The following is a 20,250-nucleotide window of genomic DNA, read 5'->3' as shown; positions in this document are numbered from 1 at the left end:
AATATTTATGGGTATACTTTGCTCTCTGTAGGACCTAATCTGTTGAGGGGCTTTGGATAAAATATAAGAGTGGAAGCCAAGAATCAGTCTCAGGGCACTCTTCAGAAGAACGGTAGGGCAGGAAGCAACCTTGAAAGCTCATCTAGTCCTTTCCTGTGTCTAAGTAGCTGAATTGTCTTAAGATACATCTCATGTTTAAATACACTGAGGAGTAGCCATTCTGCCTAAAAACATTTTTCATGTCTACGTTTAGCCAGTCGGTTGATAAGCTCTTCCTGATATCAAACTCAGATGAAGTTTAAACCTCCATGACTTGGAATCTTGCCTTACACATATACTAGCTGTGTGATCCTGAGCAAGTCACTTAAACTTTTCTGAGCCTTAATTTCCTTATCTGTAAAAAACGGGCATAATGGGTCAGCTAGGTGGTGCAGTGGATAGAGCACCGGCCCTGAAGTCAGGAGGACCTGAGTTCAAATACGACCTCAGACCAAACACTTGACACTTACTAGCTGTGTGACCTTGGGCAAGTCACTTAACAACAAAAACAAAAACAAAAACCGAACACAATAAGAGCAACTACTTCACATTATTTGGGAGGATCACATAAGATACTGTTTGAGAAGCACTTCACAAACTTTAAAAAATGATACAGATATGTGAGGCAGAGGAGGAGGAGGAGGAGGAAGAAGATGATAGTGATGATGTCTTTATTGGAGATGAAAAACCATTATCTGAGAAATCATTTTAAAAGTATTTTACCTAGAAACTATTATCATTATCATACCTTTTCTATGCTTTTTATTTTTAAACTTTTTAATCATTTTCACAGCTTTCCCTGCATGAACTATCAGAATTCTCTGCTCTTCATCTGCATTGTGGCCCTAGTTAGATGTAATGCTCTGATGAAGATCTGACCACATAATAGACTTGAAATGGCAGGATTCATATGAGTGAGAATTTGTCTCTCTCATAACTCCTTAATTAAAACTTTCCTTGAGAATAGCAGTTATCTCTCTAGAATAATATAAAAACCAACACTGCTAGTCTAAGATGAAGTTCATAATTTTAATTGTTTCCAAGGCACCAGCTCCCAGTTTTCTGAGCATTTTTCCCATCTGACAAATTCAGCAAATATTTATAGATAGCTCATATGCACTCTCAACTTGTGATCTTGGTATTAGCTGAATAAGTTCATTCTAATTCTTTGTTGTTTTATTTTCATAAAATTGAGAGAGTCCTCAGAGTCCAATCTATGTCTGAGCAGGAATCTGCCCTATAAAACCTCCACCTTCCACCTGAAGCCTTCCAGGGAGGATGAACTCACTCAACACCTTCCCCCACCCTCACCAAGGCAGCTCACTCCACTCTAGGTGGCTGCAATCATTAAGACCTTCTCTTGTTTTGAGTTGAAATTTGCCTTCCTTTCCCTTCTATCCATTCCTCCTACTTCTTTCTTCTGGGTCCAAACAATCCTAATCTTTCTTCCCTACAACAACCCTTCAAATATTTGCAAATTGCTAACACATTCCCCAGAGTCTTGTCTTCTTTATTTCTTTCAACCAATGAGTATAGGACATAATTTCTAGTTGTCTCATCATCCTGCTTTCAGGTCTAAGTTTATTTGTTCATCTTGGTTGTTGGTTTCTGTTACCTTTATTTACTGCGCTGGCTTATACAACTGTTAAATCACTGTTGTTGTTTTTCTTTAAAATGGGTATCACTATCGATTCTATACCTTCCTCCCTACTTCATATTTTTCTTTGGAGATTACATGAGAAAGACTTGGAAAAGCACGTAAAATGAAGTTAAAAACTTGGGAAGACAAATTTGTATCATGCAGTTTCTAGTCATGGGGGTCTGCTAAAGCCCTGAGTTTAAAAGACCCTCAAATAGTCAGCCATTGACGGTCTTAAAAATTAGTACTTTTATTATAAACCTCTGCATTAGCCATCAAAGCAGAAATGAGGGGTCGTTATATCAAGCAGTTGTCCTTTTTTGTCCATAAGAAAAAAGATCTTTGATTATGGGAAAGTAAGTTGCCTTGTGCTGCCCAGAGTTAGTTTGACTTACAGTGTAAAAGTGATAACCTTTATTTATCTGGAGGGTCTTTCTGCATTCTTGGGGCCCTTATGATGTGTATATGAGGGATAATGATTCCTCACTAACACTAATCCAATTTTACTACAATCTTACAGGGATTTCACTGTCAAGATTTTTCAAAAATAGTGAGAACACACAGTAGTAATGAACAGAAAAGCACCTGGCACTGTCCATGGCATTGGTTACCTCTAGGTATCAAATTTACCATATTCTCCAATCTGCTTCTAGAAAGAAGTCCTGACATAACTGATTTCTGATCAATATGGTTTAAAGAATCAATGAACAATCACATATTTTTGGCCTACATTTATTTAGTTTATTAAAAAGAGCTCCAGGAAATTGAATAAATAGTTTGTGATTTGTTTTGCCCCCAACCCTCACCAACAGTGACACACCAATCTGAAGGTACCTGCATGTACACTATAATATAAGCAGTGTGAAGAAATTATTAAGTATCCATATTCCTCAATATTCCAATGGCAGTCATGTATGAACATTGTCTAGGAAAATGAGAGTGCCACAGAGGGTAGACAGTAATATATTTGTTCTGTCTTTTGATGTATTGGGCATTTAAAAAACAACAGTGCTGATGGTGAAGGCCCCTGTTTCTGTATGGCAGAAGTCTTTAGTAACAATGAGTGTTCAGACTATGTTTGCCCTTCTGAGGTTGGGAGGGTGGGCACAGCAACTGGAGACCATGGGCCTCATCCTCTGCTGTTCAAGATTCACTTTTCAAGGTTGAATGTTATGAGCCTAAGGCTAGGATGGAGGCAGGAAGGATGGTGAGCAGAGCTTGAGAAGGTGGCCAAGGGATTATCTAAAGGATCCATTTTGAAGACATCAACAATGCCGCCTCCTCCATCCCTGAAGTTACTGCTGCTGTTCACAAGGTTCTTCTGTTTCCTTTGTGAAGAAGCCAAGGCAAAGGGAAAAGAGCCTGATTCACAGTAGAACAGTTCTACTCTAAAGTTCTAGAACTTAAGGTTACTGTCTTGTAAGAATGGAAATTTACAACACTATCAGACCAGCTGACAGGGAATATTAATAAACACAAATAATGCTTGCTTCATACCTGAAGCAAACCAAAAAACACAGAACAGTCGCTCCCATTTACCTCTTCCCATTCCCCACCCCCATGCACCCAAATCACTCACCCTACAGACACCCACCTCAATTTACATACACACACATAAAGTATAAAATATCCAAATATTAAACTGTCCTAGGAAATCAATTAAAGCTCTCCCCCATCTCCCTGTTACTTCATATTCTTACAAAATAGAGAGAATATAAGTATGCAGCTAAGTGCAAGCAGGGTAACTGGGAATCCAATAGGATTTCTTGGCTTCTGATTTTTAAAAACGATTTTATTTCATTTTTAGCATTTGGCTGCTTCTCCAAATGAAAGAACATTAACACTTACCTAAGCAAGGACAGACCTGAGCCTTACCCTTAAACACAATGAAAGGTAAATTGTCCTTTTGTCCTGTGGCTGTCACTGTACCGAGAACATTAAGCTTGGTGGGTGCCATGTTTTCTATAGCCTGAGCTGCTATAAAAGAACCCTCCCCCCAAAAAAAAGGTTAAATGCAAACTTCTGGCAGCTACTGCCTAAGCAGTCCTTGTAGCGCAGGGAAAAACATGAAAGTGGGGTCTAGAGTGCAGGGAAACTATTTCAGAAGGCACTTTTTCTTTCTTTCTTTCTTTCTTTCTTTCTTTCTTTCTTTCTTTCTTTCTTTCCTTCCTTCCTTCCTTCCTTTCTTTTTTGGGCTCTGGGACCCAGAATTTAAGTTTTTGCCAATAGTTTAAATAGAGTTATTGAATGTTGGAATTGAGAAGAGCCTTAGTGATCATTTAGTTTTATCTTCTTATTTCTCATATAAGGTCAATAAAAGAAAGGAGGAAATGGTCTTAGTGGAGATTTCACTTAATATGGCATGAGGTTTCCCCAGAAATGGTAAAAGAGCCCAAGACCTCCTATGTCATGAGCCAACAGTTTCCCAGCTTGTCTGTGAAGCCAACTCAACATCTCTAGCTGTGGCTTCTTGCTTGTGTCTGACGGGAGGGGCTCTTATCACCCACACTCTAAGGGAATGCATTTTGATGGAACAGAGATGATACATGACAATTTGGGATCACTCAAAAGACAAGCTTGCTGTTTGCTTTTCTGGTGGCTAGAATTCCCAGAACAGCAGGTCCTTGAGGGAGAGCCATGTTGAGAATTTGAAGAGTGATCAGTACCAAATGTCAGGGGAATTAATCTATACTCGCTATTTACTACAGGTTGGTAAAATGATAAAGCCAAAACCTAAGCATTCCTAAGCCATCGTGTACTTTTAAAGATTTCTAAAAAGAATATTTAAAACATGATGAATTATCCACAAACAATACATTTCTTAGCTTGGAAATTCTCTGGTTTTTTTTTTCTCTTCCTCTCTCTGCCTCTCACTCCTTCCTCCCTTTTCTTTTCTCTTTCTCTCTCTCCCTCTCTTTTTCCTGTCTCTTTTTCTTTCTCTCTTTCTCTTCTCCTATTTTCTTTTTCTCTATCTCTCTCTCCTTCTCTCTTTCACCCTCTGTCTCTATCTCTGTCTCTTTCTGGATAATGTCTAATAAAATTTTACATCTAAAGCTTCTTTTGTGACACAGATGGTGGAGGAGAGAATGGAACTGTTGCAGTAGTACCATGAAACCTCTGGGTAGGAATCATTATAATTCCTTATTTTAAATGTATCAGTATAAATGGAGCATCCTAACTGCAGTAATCATAGGGAAAATGCAAAAGACAGAGCTTTTCTTTTTTTTAAAAAATACCCCTAAAACAACTGATGTAAGCTGAGAAAACGTTTAGACTATGTCTTGGGACTTGGGACAGTCATTGGTAACAGTCACCTCGGGATTTTGGAATGCCATGATGGTCAAGTGCTGAGCTAAAAACAGAAAGCGTAAAACACTAATCTTATTGGTCTAGCATTTTCAAAAGGACCAAAATGTTGGTAGACCTCACTTTCACAAAGATGATACGTGACAAGTTAGAGTCACGCAAAAGAAAAAAAAACTGCAAAAGTACCCTTTGTTCTCCAAAAGAAGGCAGAACAAGGTCACCCTAATAAGACTCACTAGTACATTTAAGAGATAATTCAACTAAACAAAGTTTGCTCTATAGGTAGTTTTCAGCAATGCAGCTTGCATAAAGTGATGCTCACTCATAACCAGTTGTTGCTTTTGCCTCGACAGCTCATTTCTGGGTTTCCTGATAGCCTGGTGCTTAGCCCATAGCCATCCATATCACTCAGCTACAGGGCTTGGTCTTCATGTGAGCAGCCACTTCACAAAGGTGATAAGCCAAAGCATCTGATCAAACCAAACTTGTTTTAAAAAAAGAAGCCTATCTTCCCATCTTCCTAGAGCCTTCTTAAATTATTGCTTTTCCTTTCTAATAATTTACTACTTTCAATCAAACGAGTCAAGTCAACTTGATCTTCTCAGAGTGACAATGAAATAAAAAAGGAAACTGGAGGATTATCTCTAAAGACAAACAAAAAGAGGCAGGTCCAGTTGTAGACAGAACCACGGGGCCCATCATAACTCATCCCTTGAGGGCGCTGTGTCCAGGGAAGTGGTGGGGGGCAGAGCATCTGTGTTCTGGGCATTGCTGTGGATGTGTGCCTGCTTCCGAGACTTCCAAGAGTGCTTCCTGTCCCAGTCGGTGGACACAGTTTCATTGTCCCAGATGGTGGATGTCTCTGTGTCACTCAGGTAACCGGGCTGCCCTGTGTAATGGGTGGGATAGATGAGCAAGGGTTCAGCTGAGAAAGCCTTCAGATCCCTGGGCTCATAGTACTCCATGTATTTGGCTCTAAAAAGGAAAGAAAAGGTGTTAACGAAGGCAACAGCACCTCCGGTGGTGTGGTTGGGTGGGTACATATGATGGTGTATGGGTGGCAGTGAGCACTTTGGAAATGGAGAGTTGTGTTTTTGATGCTTTGAGAGAAAGAAATTGTGCCCTTTATCCAAATCCACACTGCAGGGACATCATAAAATCATTCATTATATTGTTTCAAAGATTTAGCAGCAGCAAAAAAAAAAAGCCAGTATGTTTCTGTTCTGATTGTAAATATCACATAACAGAGATTGATTTTGGACCCTGTTCTAAGATTTAGTGGTTGGACTTGAATTAGATCATAGCAGGCAGGAAATATCTTACCTTGAGCTCCCTGAACCGTAAATCAGAGCTCTCAGGATTTCACCTGAGGGCACAGCAGTGGACCTAAGCTTTCATGATCTTAGCTTTCACAATGAGGATCAGGAAATTAAAACTCTAAATATTGCATAAAGTATGGTGACAAGATCCATCTATCTTCACTGGGCCCAAACAGGAAATGCCATTAAGCTACAGTACAAAAGATAAAGTAAAAGGAAGAACTTTCTGAAAGAACTTGTAGAATCTCCTTATGATTAAGTACTTAATATTCTAGAGAAACTCATCTGTCAAGTATACTGCTGATTTATGTGTAAGTTGGTCATAACATATTATGACTTGTTACATAGCCTTATTATATACTATGGAATATTATATATTATTTACACGGCAGCATATATAATATATCTAATACATAATTAACATATATCTAATATGCAATACATATTTATAATATATAATTTCTGATTGTATGTAACTACATGATAATGTATTATTTTACAGGTTGTCTCAAAACTCTTGCTGCGGTTTTAAGCTCTTAAAGGTTTGGAATACCTTTTGTGATAAATAATCATACTATATAATATATTATATATGCTATATCTTATTTAATAAATAATAATACATATCATGATGTGTATTAGCATTGCAGGTCGTGTTTCTTCGGTTAAAATAGGATAGACCAAATGATCTCTCCACATAGTGTTTCCTGGTTCCATAATTCTCTGATATTACTGTGTTGTGCTTTATAACACTTAGGATCTGTTTTGTGTTTTCCTTGGAGGCAACTAAGTTTATATGGCATTTCTAATAACAATAATAACTGATATTTATACAGCACTTTAATGTTTGCAGAGGGCTTCACATACATGATCTGATTTGAGCCTCAAAACAACACAGTGATAATAATACTATTATTATTAATAATGCTAACATACTATTTTTTCCATTTTACATATGAGAAAACCCAAGTCCAGAGAGGTCATACAGCTATAAATATCAGAGTTAGGCTTTGAACCCAGGTCATTCCTGATTCTGAATTCAATACTCTACCCACCATACCACATTGCCCCTTCATTAACCTCATTAAAAGTTTTGTTGACTATCTTTATTCTCCATCATAGCAGACAACTAAGCTTCAGAAAGGTGATGAGATATCCCAAGGTTCCTAGGGAAATCAGAGAAGGACTTGAGGTTAGACTGTCTCTGGACACATGGTCTGTTACTCTGCCCTTCTAGGAGGATTAATTTCAGCATAAGGCATGAGCTCAGGGAACCAAGATGGCCTCAGATGACTAGAAGACATAGCAACATATATTCCTAGGGTTAAAATTCTTAAGAAAGTGTCAAGATCACAAAGGCCAGTGGGCGGCCAGTGGGCTAAGAAGTAAAAGTCAAGTACTGTGTGTTCTTATCCTGGTATTGCACCCAAAATGCTCTGTTGATGCTAGCAGGGCACACCTTTTTTTTTTCTTTCTATGCCTTTTGCATCTGTCCAAAAAAAGGCAAACACAACGCTACCTCCTTGAGTCATCATTTGAGAAAGACAACTTAAAATCACCTTGAAATACTTGGCAAAATATCAAGTGATGCCCTAGGAGGTTGAGTAGCACTTTCCCCAAAGGGACAATGCCACAGGGCTGGCAGAAAGGCACCATGGGGGACTCACACAGGATGTTTGTTGTACATGACCGGCAGGAACTCATCTACTGGTAGCATTTTCCCAAAGGGGTCAGCTCCAACCAGCTTCTGAGCCCCTTCCAAGGAGATGACATAGCCCAGGGTCCAGTAGGAGTAATCAGCCTCAACCAGATTCATGACATTGGGCACGGCCTTCTCTGGTTCTTGCACTTGCATTCTCTTCCGACCGATGTAACTGGAATGAAGAGGAGGATGGGGATATGAAATTTCAATCCGAGTGTCACACACATGGGTGAGAGTATATGAATTTAAGTTCCATACACCAGGGGCAGGGTACACAATGGGGGTAATGGAGACGTTGGAATGTGTACAGTGTACATTTAATATGAACAGTATTATACCATCCCTCACTCAAAATAAAAAACTCTGAGTCCTTTTAAAGAATTACATATATACATATATGTTTTAATTAACAAAAATCTGCCCTCCCACCCAAACTGTCTCCAAATGAGAACAAAAGAAAAACAAAGCTCTTGTTACCAATATGTATAGTGAAGCAAAACAAATTCCTGGATTGGCCTTATCAAAAAAAAAAGACATGTCTCTCTCTGAATCTAATAGAAATTCTTCCCTTGTACTCATCCTTATGGTACAAGGCAAAAAGCTCAGAGGAATAAGGAATAAAAGATTTCTCAAGTCAATTCCCAAATGGTGGACATTCCATCAATTTCCCTAGTGCTTGATGAAGAAGATCCAGAGACTCTTATTTGTTCAAAATCCCCACATTTGAGCCTTAAGGGTCTTCTTGTCCAGACCCAGGATTTCATCAGTATAAGGAAGTCTTGGTGTGAGAGCTCCCTCGACCAATGAAGACCAGAGACTCTTCTGTAACTTCGAGTGCCTGGGGCACCGAGAGACTTCGCCACAGTCACAAAGTTGTACATGTCAGAGGATAGACTTGAAACCGCATGTTCTTCCTCCCAAGGCTGGCCCCCTACTCAATCCATCATGTTGCCACTCACTAGCCCTACAGAGTTGTTCAAGTGCCATTGGCAAACACAGGGCAGGGGATACTTGTGTAGAAGAAATTTAGAGTCCCCTCTGCAGCATGAACCCATTCAGCTCCACATAATTAAATAAATATGCCTTCTGTATTCCTCACTACCCCTGGTGCACATAGCAGGCATTCAGTCATTCCTTATTGATTCCTAATCTGTTGTCTTCCCCTATTAAAAGGTAAATGACTAGCTTTCTATTTGTATTCGTTGCCCTTAGCACAGTGCTTTGTACACTTTATTAAATGCTTTTTCTTTCCTCCCTTATTCCTTCCTTCCTTCCATCACCTCTCCCTCCTTCCCTTCCTTCCTTTTCCCTTCCTTCCTTTCTTCTTTCTTTCCTTTCTCTCTCCCTTCCCGCCTACTACCCTTCCTCCTTCACATCCTCCATCCCTCCCTCCCATCTTCTCTCTCCTTCTCTCCCTCCCTCCTTCTTTCCTTCCTTCCTTCCTTCCTTCCTCAAGGGACAAACATTTTATAGAAGGCTATGGCTGACCTCCTTAATACCAACCTACATAGCTTAAAGATTAGACTTGATTTCACAGATAGGAGGAAGTCCCAGATAAGGAAATTCCCTTTACTCATGCAGGTTAGAACCTTCTCTGCATTTCAGTCTCAAGACAGTTGCTTAGAGCACTGAGCAGTTAAAGACTTGTCTACATACACAGTTAGTCTGATGTCATAGGTGAGACTTTTAAGTCCTTGTCTTCCTGGCTCTGAGGTTGGCTTTCTTTCTATCAACTCTACCCCACTGGCCCTCAGATCTTAGAGATGGATCTCCAATATCTCCATCATCCCTCAATAACCTATTTATTGTATAGGAGCTGTCTACTTCAGGTAGGAGTTGAACTATGTGATATTTAAGGCCCCAAATCTAAGGTACCATGATTCTATTGTGGTTGTTCAGTCATTTCAGACATGTCCAATGGTTTCTGACCCCTTTTGGGATTTTCTTGGCAAAAACACTGGAGCAGTTTGCCATTTCCTTCAGCAGCTCATTTGACAGATGAGGAACTGAGGCAAAAAGAGTTAACTGACTTGCCCAGGGTTACACAGCTAGTAAATGTTTGAGATCAGATTTGAACTCAGGAAGAGGCCCAGCACTCTATCCACTGTGCCACCTAGTGGCCCACTGATTCTATTATCTATACATACATATTTTCAGACTGCATGGAGCTTATTTTAAGGGGAATGAGTTATAAACTTTTATTACCTATATGGTAAAGTAGAATTTTCCTATTTTGTCCTAGGCTACCTTGCTCACCCCTTCAAGGGATGCCTCCTGGTCTGTTCATTTCATGAACAAGTCCATTCACACATGTTCTATGTCTATCTTTGAAGATTTTTACAAACTATCTTCCCGTTAGATTCTATCTTCCAGACAAAAACAAAAACAAAACAAAAAAAAAGAAAACCACTAGAATTCTTCAGTTAGTCCTCACAAGGAAAAGAATCAATGTTCTCAGTGACTTATTTTGCTCCTTCCCACTTAGGATCTTCCAGGAGAAATAGCTCCTGAGGTTTTCAACAAACTGGCTTCTGCCTTCCCTTCCAGCTTAAACTTGTTTTCCAACGATAATGTTGGGTACATTTCTTGCCAAAATGGACCATTAACTGTTCCCCGTGCATGCCTTTCCAAGCCTGGAATGCACTTCCTCCTCACCTAAGCCTCTCAGAACACTTCTCCTTCTTGAAAGCTCAATTCAGGAGACATCTTCTCCATGAAGCATTTCCTGATTTTCTACCTCTCAGCCTTTCTGCCCTCCAAGCTGTTAGTTCTTTCTGTTTCTGCAAGTTACCTTAAGTTGACGTATCTGCACATGTATTCCATGTCTTCAGGAGAATATAAGGTCCCTTAGGGCTGGGGCTGTTAAATTGTTTTTTGTTCATTTATTTCCTTTGTTTTTGTTCTATGCAGAGGCAGCTAAGTGGCCAAGTAGATAGAGTGCTGGGCCTGGAGTCAGGAAGATTCATCTTTCTGAGTTCAAATCTGGCCTCAGACACTTATTAATTGTGTGACTCTGGGCAAATCACTTAACCCTGTCTGCAGTTTCCTCATCTGTCAAATGAGCTAAAGAAGCAAATGGCAAACTACTCCAGTATCTTTGTCAAGAAATTCCCAAATGAGGTCACAAAGAGTCGGACACGACTGAAAACAACTGAACAACAAAATCTTCATACTCAGTGGAGCACAGTGCTAGGCACATAGTACGCATTTAACAAGGGTGTATTTAATTGAATAGGAACAGCTTGCCAAGAGAGACCATAGAATCTCCATCTCTGGAGGGGCTTTAAGTAGAGTAATAATGACCTTATGCCCAGAAATGGTAGTCTTGTCTAGTGGAGTGGGAAGAAACAATGATCCTAAGTGAGCGGTCAGAACACCAGTTCTAACCACGGTACCTATTTTTAAAGGTTATTAGTCATTTTACATAATGTGGATATTTAGTTAGGTTTGCCAAGGCATCATTAAGCTGTAAACTAGGCTTCCTGTGAGCTAGGGATGTTGTCTCTTTGGAGGGAGCAAGTGTTCTCTCTGGGCACACACTTAAGATTCCCTTCTGGACCAGGGCAGGCAGTGCCAGTTGCTTTTGGCCCACAGCAGGACTCTGCTTGATGTAACTGACTTTGACATGCTGCAGGAGAGATGGAGAAAAGTTTGGCACCTTCCTCCATAATTAGGAAGAAGGGAAATGTTCCTTGTTGCTTTTAAAACCTTCCCCCAGACTCTTAGTTGTGGCAGGTAAATAAACATTCAGTAAATAGATCAGAATAAATTGCTCCCAGGTGTGTTACCCTGGGTTTCCTCCCACAGCTTTTTGCTCTGTTTCAAGCCCCACTGTCAGATGTTCCCCAGGCCTACGCTGGCTTCATTTCCAACAGAGAGTGTGTTCCTGATTTTCTGGTCTCATCCTGGTCTGAGAAGGCAACCCAATATTCTGTTTTGGCTCTAGACCTTCCAACCAAAAGGTCAGAAAAGGGTCTTCTTTCCCCTTATTAACTGCAAAATGAATAGGGCTCCACCAATGAGGCCCTTACCTCTTTCATGGCCCCTGTCCTTTGGAAAGAGCTGAACTTGATGTCACCTGATCCAAGCTTGAATTCTGGCTCTGTAAGGACCTTGCACAAGTCTCCTAACTTCTCTGATTATCAGTTTCTTCATCAGTGAAATGATGAGCTTAGACTAGATGCCCCCTAAGGTCCTGTCCAGCTCTAAGATCTCAGATTCTATTGTAAACCATGCTGTTCTTTTAAGATAAACATAGCAGTTTAGGGATGAAAGGTACAGAAAGTGTTTTTGTGTAAAGGAAGAGATTCCTATTAATTGTCAAAGGATGTGAATATTGCTGCTATTATGGATAGACATTTTGATACCAAAGAGGAGTAGAAAAAGAACACAGCCATCCTATGACACCCCCCCCAGCACACACGGTGCAAGGATTGTCTGACCTGGATCAATGCAGTGCTCCCAAAAAGGACTTCACCGATCAAGGCTGACTGGCACAGGACAGGTATTCACCTAGAAGCCGAAGTATTACTCTGTCTGAATCCACCGGCATTCTTACTTCAGAATTAGACAAACTAGTGTTTGCAAAAGTCAATAATAAGGCAGATCTTCTCTAAGTACCTGATAAGGGAAGAGATCTCAATCCTATAATGCCCCCCAATACACATGGTGCAGGAATTATGTCAATGCAATGCTCCCAAGAAGTACTTCACTGGCATGTGGGTGCCATTCAACTGGAAGCCCAAATATCACTGTCTGAATCCACCAAAACTTGTTTTTTGTTTGTCCTTCATGCTCAAAGAGGACCACAATGACATCACGATGTCAGGGTCAATGTACTCTGTGTCCAGCTGTGGCTGATCAGACCAATACAAGCTAGGAAGGCTCTATCACAGGTCAGGCGTAAAAATGTAAAGTTCCTATGATCCTTTGGGAGGGAGAAGTCTCTACATTTGTGCATCTCATGTTTCTTTTGAGCTACTGACATTCTGCTTTGCTTATAGAGCCCGGCACCTTCTTTGATGTGGACACACTATGGATGAACCTGTGCCAGTGTCTCCCATATCTGACAACTGATACTAAAGTTCTTCAGAGAGATCTTGAGGAGTGTCCTTGTATTGTACTTCTGACCACCATATGAGCACCTGCCTTGAACACCTGCCTTGTATGAGTTCTCTGTAAAATAGTCTTTTAGGCAAATGGAACAATGCAGCCAGCCCACTGGAGTTGTGCTCTCTACAGTAGAGTTTGAATGCTGGGCAGTTCAGCCTGAAAAAGGACCTCAGTGTCTGCTATCTTATTCTGCCAGGTGATCTTCAGAATCTTCCTCACAATTCAAGTGGAAGCAGTTCAGTTTTCTGGCATGGTGCTTGTATACTGTCCAGGTTTCATAGGCATGTTAACAATGAAATCAGCACAGCAGCTCTGCAGACCTTCAGTTTGGTAGGCAGGCTAATACCTCTTCTCTCCCAAACATTCTTTGAGAGCCTTCCAAATGCTGAGCTAGCTCTGGCGATGTATGCATCAACCTCATCATCTATGTGTACACTTCTGAAAAGTATACTGCCAAGGTAAGTGAACTTCTCCGCAGCATTCAAAATTTTTCCATTTGTTATAACTGATGGCTCCATGGATGGCGTGGTGCTGGCTGGTGAAGAACCTCTGTTTTAATGGTGTTTATTGTTAGGCAGAGATTTGATCCATACTTTGTTGCACCTCAGCAGCAGAGGCTGCACTGAGTGCACAATCACGTGCAAACAAAAAGTTGTGTATCAACTCTCTCTCCACTTTAGTCTTGGCTTGTAGCCTTTTCAAGTTAAATAATTTACTATCATTGTGGTAGTTGACCTTGATGCTGTTTCCGTCCTCCTTGAAGATGTCTGACAGCACCATTGAAAAATTATGCTAAAAGGCATGAAAGTAAGCACGTAGCTCTGCTTCACGGCCTTGATGACTGGGAAAGTGCGACAGCATTGTCCATTATCCAGAACCCAGGGAAGCATGCCATCGTGAAACTGGTGTGCAACACTGATCAACTTCTCTGGGAAGCCAGATTTTGCCATGATCTTCCACAGGCCCTCCCAATTGACAGTATCAAAGGCCTTGGTTAGATCAACAAATGTTGTGTACCTACCTCTGTTCTGCTCCTGGCATTTCTCCTGGAATTGCTGGGCAGCAAAGATCACGTCAACCATTCCTTGGCCCGTTCTGAAGCCACACTGACTCTCATGTAGGTGACCATCTTTCAGGTGAAGGATTAGCCTGTTAAGGAGGACTCTGGCAAGAATCTTGCCAGCAATGACTAAGAGAGAGAATCTTCCCCCCCCCCCACGTGGTTGTCACAGGACAACCTACTGCCTTTTCCTTTACAGAGATGAACAACGGAGACATCCTTGATCATTTGTGGGATAACTTCCTTTTGCCATATGACCCAGAAGATTTCAGTCAGCTTTTGTATGAGCAATGGATCCTCGGCCTTGTAAATCTCTGCTGCAATGGAAACTTGGTTTTAGATGTCATATATAGTAATTTCTATATGTTAGGTGAGAGAGAAAAGGAAAAAGGGGAATGGGAAGGTTGGAAAAGTCCATGATCAACCTAGCACTTTACTGTACATCACCTTTGTCACTCTTACATCCTCTCTGTCTCTTCTATTTACAATTACATAATTTATTAAATCCCTATTTTGCTGTGAGGGTCCATCCATCAAGTTTGGTTACATATAGGTAAACAGAAGACAGTGTTGGTGATAAGAAGGTCATAAGATGCACAAGTCTTCAATGGTAAGTGAGCATTGCTGTTGCTGTTTCCAACTCCATTCCTCCCAAGAACTCCCTGCCATGTTTGATAGATAGTCTGTGCTTACTCTGGCATAAAAGTCACCAAGAATTATAAGCCTGTCATTTTCTGGCACATTGATGATGAAAGTCTCCAGGTCTTCATAAAATTTTTCTTTGACCTCATCAGGGTTCATCATGGTTGGAGCATAGGTACTGATGATGGTGGTGTGGTACTTTGCTGCAAATAGTCACTGCATTGTCATGAGCCTGTCATTTACACCTTTTGGGAGGCATACAAGCTTGTTGATTAGATTAGATTTGATACAAAACCTTAGCTACTTTCACTGTGCTCCCCATCACTGCAGCCATTTCCAGAAAAATGTGTATCCACCTCTGACTTTGGTAAGTTGACCTTCATTTGCCAGCCTTCTTTCACTCAGGCCTGCCATACCTCCTGAACTCTCTTGCAACAAGAGCTATTTGTCTTTCATGTCTACTGGATTTCATGTTGTTCCTGAGTGTGCACATATTCCATGTACTGGTGGTGAGTGAATCATCTTCACAATAGTTTTTCCACACGTTTTTGTGTTTTGACTGCGGAGTGGGGTCCCTGCCTGTCACGGTAAGCAGGATGGGGTTGGGTGAAGCAGACAATTTTTAAGGACACCTTTTCTAGCCCCTTCCTCATGCCAAGAGGTGAGCAGTGCAGTCCTTAAAGGGCTACTCAGATACCCAGGGGGCTGCCAAATCCCACTTCTGCTTCAGTCCAGTGAGAAGACAACCCTTTGGCCTGAGCTGTCTGTGTGCAGGGTTGTGATGACATCTCCCAGTGTATCCACACCTGCTGCTTCATTGCTTGCTGGTCACCATAGGACTTCAAGGTAGGTAAAATAGTAATATCGTAACACAGTAAAATAATAAATAATAAAATAGCCGAGTAATAAAATAATGAAATAGTAAAATGGTATGGGTTATGACTTTTGACTCACAAGTAAATTGGATTTAAGTGAGGCAGAGCTACACAAAGTCATCAGCCTCACTGTCTCCCTTCCAGAGTCATCAAAGTCCAGTGGCAAGACAAAACTCAAGACAACTGGTGATGTCTCTGGATGCAGTGGAGACTTTAGTGTCTTGGGTGTCTGATCAAGCTCTAGGCACTCCACAGTCCCTGCTTCTGCTGCCTTTGTGGTCTACTGAAACAAAATGTTCACATCTGCCTATTCCATTGGGAAGTTTTTACGTGCTTGGGGTAGATACCCCACTAACTCGCTGATGGGTTTGAGGCCCATCAGTTACCCTCAACCTGGTTTAGCCCATCTGCCAAGTATGGTTGCTACTACAGCTTCCTGGAGCCACAGGGTGATAGCTGGGTGGCAGGTAGATGAGCAGCCCTGAAAAGAGTTCAGCTAGCCCTCACACCAGAGGTACTAGTCCTCCCTGAGCAAAAGTTATATGAAATGATATGGCATTATTACCTCAAAATTAGACAAACTGGTGTTTGCAAAAGTCAATAATAAGGTTGATCTTCAACAAGTACCTGACAAGGGGAAAGATCTTCCTCTGGGAATTCTTGTCCCTGGGCAGAATACCTAAATGAAGACCAGGCAAATGGCAAAGCTCCTTTTTTCTCATAGAAACTACAAATATGCATTGAATTGAGTTAGAAATGATGAAAAAGGGTGGTTTCAGAGAAACCTGGGAAGACTTGTATGGACTGATGTTGAATGAAGTGAGCAGAACCAGAGCCAATTTATAAAATTCAACAATGTAGAGATGAGTAACTGAAAGACTTAACAATGTTGATCAATGTGTCAACCACAATTCCAGAAGACTGATGATGAACCAGGCCACCCACTTTCTGACAGAGAGGTGATGGACTCAAGATGCAGAATGGGATAAATATTTTAGGACATGGCCAATGCAGAACTAAGTTTTGCTTGACTATGCATATTTATTACAATTTTTTTTTCCTTTTTTCAATTTGGGATAGAGGGAAGTGGAAAGGAGAGAAAATAAATGTTTGTTAATTTAAAAAAACATTTGAATAAAAGAATTGAGATGTAGTGGATGGTGACCTCCATCTTCCAGAGGGTGAGGACTCCCTAGAAGCTCAATCTCCCCCACCTCCATGCTAATTAGCATCTATGCTAATGTTCCTTCTCTTTCACTCACATCAATTCCCAGTCTAGCTGCACACGGTCAATATCATCCATCAACTTCACAAGTTTCTTCTTAAACTGATGTTCAAAACGCACGTCGTCCTCAATAACAAGCGTCTTTTCCAGTTCTCGGTCGATTACCTGGTATTTTAAGAAAAGGAGGACACACTTCAAACCAATTAATCACTCCTACTTACCTGTGCTTTACTAATAATAGAAAAGATACAGAAGTACAACAGACCACTAGGAGATGAGGCATCACCAAGGCTTTCTGCACAGGATATTTTTTTTTTCCCTCTGCAGAAGACAATCTTATAATAAGCTTAGAGTCAGTAGACCTGAAATCTAGTTCCAGCAACTACAAGATGTTTGCCCTCTGCCTGACAGGAAAGTAAGAAGGGATCGAATGCTCAAGAATTTTGTTAAAGTATATCAGACAAATGGTACAGTGGCTATTATAATACCATATTATTATGATAATGTAGTAATTGTTGTTGTTATTGTTGTTCCCATCTGGGCCTTTTTCCTCTCTGGGTCCATCCAAAAAGAGTCAGTCTACTGTTAGGTTACAGGCTCCATAAAGCGAAAATTCTAGAGAGGTCAATCTGGGCTCAACTCAAAGAAAACCTCCCTAACAATTAGAATTCTCAGAAAGTGGAATGAGCTGCTTCAGGACGCAGTAAGTCTCCAGTCACTGGAGATCTCCAAGCTCAGGCTGCATGAGTCACTGTCAGGTAAGCTGTACAGCACATTCTGTCCTAGCCATGTAACATGGTGGAGAGCATGGGGAACTTGGAGCCAGGAATACTTGGCCATAAATATTAGCTCTTACAGCTGTAGGACCATGGACGAGCCCCTTAGCCTCTCAAAGCCTGTTTCCCCATCTCTGGGATTGTGATAATAATAATTCCAGTTGCACCTCCCTCCAGTGGTTGTTGTGAAGCTCATGTTGGCCCTGTGCCAACTTTAAAGCACTATCTAAATGTTGGTTATTATTGCTCCCCTCTATGTCAGCCTAGGTGGCCTCGAAAGCCCCTTTTTATTCTGTGAAGATAATCCCTGTTTTTTCAAAGATCTCAGTATCGATGGTACTCGCTGCTCGACGTGGTGCCAATTCTTACTTGGCTTTGTTGCTGGTCTTTGGGTAAGAGGTCAAGCATATGATTAAATGTATCTTACAGTGAGCATTGTTTAAAGCCCAACATAAGGTTCCAAGTTAATTAATATCATACCATTTCAAACCCTTCACAATTCATCTCTAGAGTTCTACAACCTACTCTCTTTGTTGTAAAACTGGAGATATTCCATTCCATCAATTCAACGAACAGTTCGATGCCCACTTTGTCTGAAGCCCTAGACTAGATACTAAGGTTACAAAAATAAATGTATAAAGCATCATTTACCTCCTTCCAGATAGAATAGTGGCTAAGAAAGCAACCAATTTCACCCCTTGTCAATGGCCTGGAAGAATAAGGATCCTTGTACCCAGGTAGCATTTCGATATTCAGAGCTTTCAGCTGACTTGTATTCAGGGCCCTGCAAGACAAAGAGAGGTCCTGGCTGTATTAAAAGAAGAAACAACTACACATTCCCTACCATTTCTCTACTCTCCTTCTTTAAAAAAAATTTCCAATTCATGGATGTATTCTATGAGAATAACAGATTGACATACAGCTGCCTATCTCCTCATATGTAAACAAAATAAGGTGAGGAACCCTTGTGACGAAGAATGTTCCATTGTCTTATTGGGTAAGAATTTGCTCTGAAAGTCAGGGTCTGGGCAGCCCTGAATAACCAGGGTCACATAGAACGTGGGCAGAGTGACTCCTGCTGAGCATGGATGACTCAGGCTTTGGGTGCCCTGTGGATGATGAAGCTGAGGGTCCCTTCATAGGCCATCAAGCAGGGAAAGGCTGATGATTCAGTAGGCCTTTAAGAAGTGAACAATTCCACCCCTGGTGTTTTCTTCTCTGGACCCTCCAGAGGGCACTGGGCAATCCTGAGACTTCTGGGAAGAAGTATCCTTTCTGAGCAACTTAAGCCATAGTGTGCGCTCATCATCTTGGTGGTGGTCCTCTTGGCCCAAGAACACTGGGATTGCTGCTAGGGATTTCTCCCCTTGCTACCAGTCAGTCCAAAGACCTAGGACCACCAAACCTCTTGAACTCACAAGAAGACCTCCTAGTCTGAACATGTCTATACCAGAATCGATATTTAGTCACCTAAGATGAGGAAAGAATAAACCCAGAAGAGCTTGCCCCAAACTCAGGAACAGGCTAACCTAAGCAAGAAATGGACTTTGGTTGTTTTGGACTCACAGCTAGATGGTGGTTGGGGTGTGTGTGGGGGGAAGAGTGAGCTTCTCTTACCTCACCCTCTTCATGGGAAGTTTTAGAGTTGGGGGATGTCCCCTGGAGGGGGGAGAGGAAAAAGGAACTGGGGTACAGGCACTCCCTTTGGAAAGTTCCTCGATTCCTTAGTTCTTCCCTCAGTGGTTTATACAGGAATGGCTCCAACAGCCCCAAAGGACCCTTCACATCTGAGTCACGGAAAGCAGCCAAGAAATTCATCAGCTCCAAAGCACTCTCAGAGTGGAGTCCCGCAAAGCCATCAGGGACTTTGTTATCTCCAAAGCACTGAAGCACATGCTTCTATGTGACCAGCAGGAATCAGGAAGGGCAGCTCTGCCCATGTTCTGTACAACCTCTGGCTCTCTTGTTTAAGGGACACGAATCAAACATTATAGTTGGGAAAAATATGGACAGTGATGGCTAAAGCAGATTGAGAAGATTATGAGTAGGCTGGATGCCTTTAGCAAGTGAAAACTAAAAACGGAGACAGACTTAGACCAAGTGCACAGAGAAACAGGTCTATACAGGCTTGGGGTCCAGCTGACCAAACCCCAAAATCCAAACCCACAATGGATTAGCTCATGCTAGTTTCATCTCCTAACAAATTCTCCCTTTCTCCTCAGGTATCCATTCCCTCCTATCCCTGAGATTCTAAAGGCATTCCACGAGAAAGATTGATTTGAAATACTATCTTCGTAGCAGCTAGCCACCCGGCTAAATGAAGGGGAAGGGAGCAGATATTTATAGGGTGCCTACTATATACCAGGCACTCTGCTAAGCACTTTACAACTATTATCCCATTTGGCCCTCACCACAACCCTGGGAGGTACCTACCTGTGGGCGCTATTATTATCCCCATTTTACAGCTGAGGAAACTGAGGTACACTGAAGTTGTGACTCGCTTAAGATCACACAGCTAGTCAGTGTCTGAGGCTGGATTTGAACTCAGATTTTCC

At 41.4% G+C, this 20,250-nt stretch overlaps 1 protein-coding gene across 1 annotated transcript in view; it reads right to left on the bottom strand.

The window, feature by feature from the left end:
• Positions 1–3,837: 3,837 nt before the first annotated feature.
• Positions 3,838–20,250, bottom strand: part of COLGALT2 (collagen beta(1-O)galactosyltransferase 2) — a 132,664-nt gene continuing 116,251 nt past the window's right edge. The window contains exons 9-12 of the mRNA XM_020984390.2: positions 18,347–18,479; positions 16,957–17,084; positions 7,971–8,177; positions 3,838–5,959 (exon numbers count right to left, since the gene is read on the bottom strand). Of these exons, the coding sequence (XP_020840049.1) occupies positions 5,683–5,959; positions 7,971–8,177; positions 16,957–17,084; positions 18,347–18,479 (745 nt within the window). The 3' untranslated portion in view covers positions 3,838–5,682. The remainder of the gene's footprint in view (positions 5,960–7,970; positions 8,178–16,956; positions 17,085–18,346; positions 18,480–20,250) is intronic.

The sequence above is a fragment of the Phascolarctos cinereus genome, unplaced genomic scaffold (assembly GCF_003287225.1).
Source record: "Phascolarctos cinereus isolate Bilbo 61053 unplaced genomic scaffold, phaCin_HiC Scaffold_5;HRSCAF=322, whole genome shotgun sequence".
Taxonomy (NCBI): domain Eukaryota; kingdom Metazoa; phylum Chordata; class Mammalia; order Diprotodontia; family Phascolarctidae; genus Phascolarctos; species Phascolarctos cinereus.
Note: the sequence above shows the minus strand (reverse complement) of the source record. Positions and strands in the feature narration are given on the sequence as shown.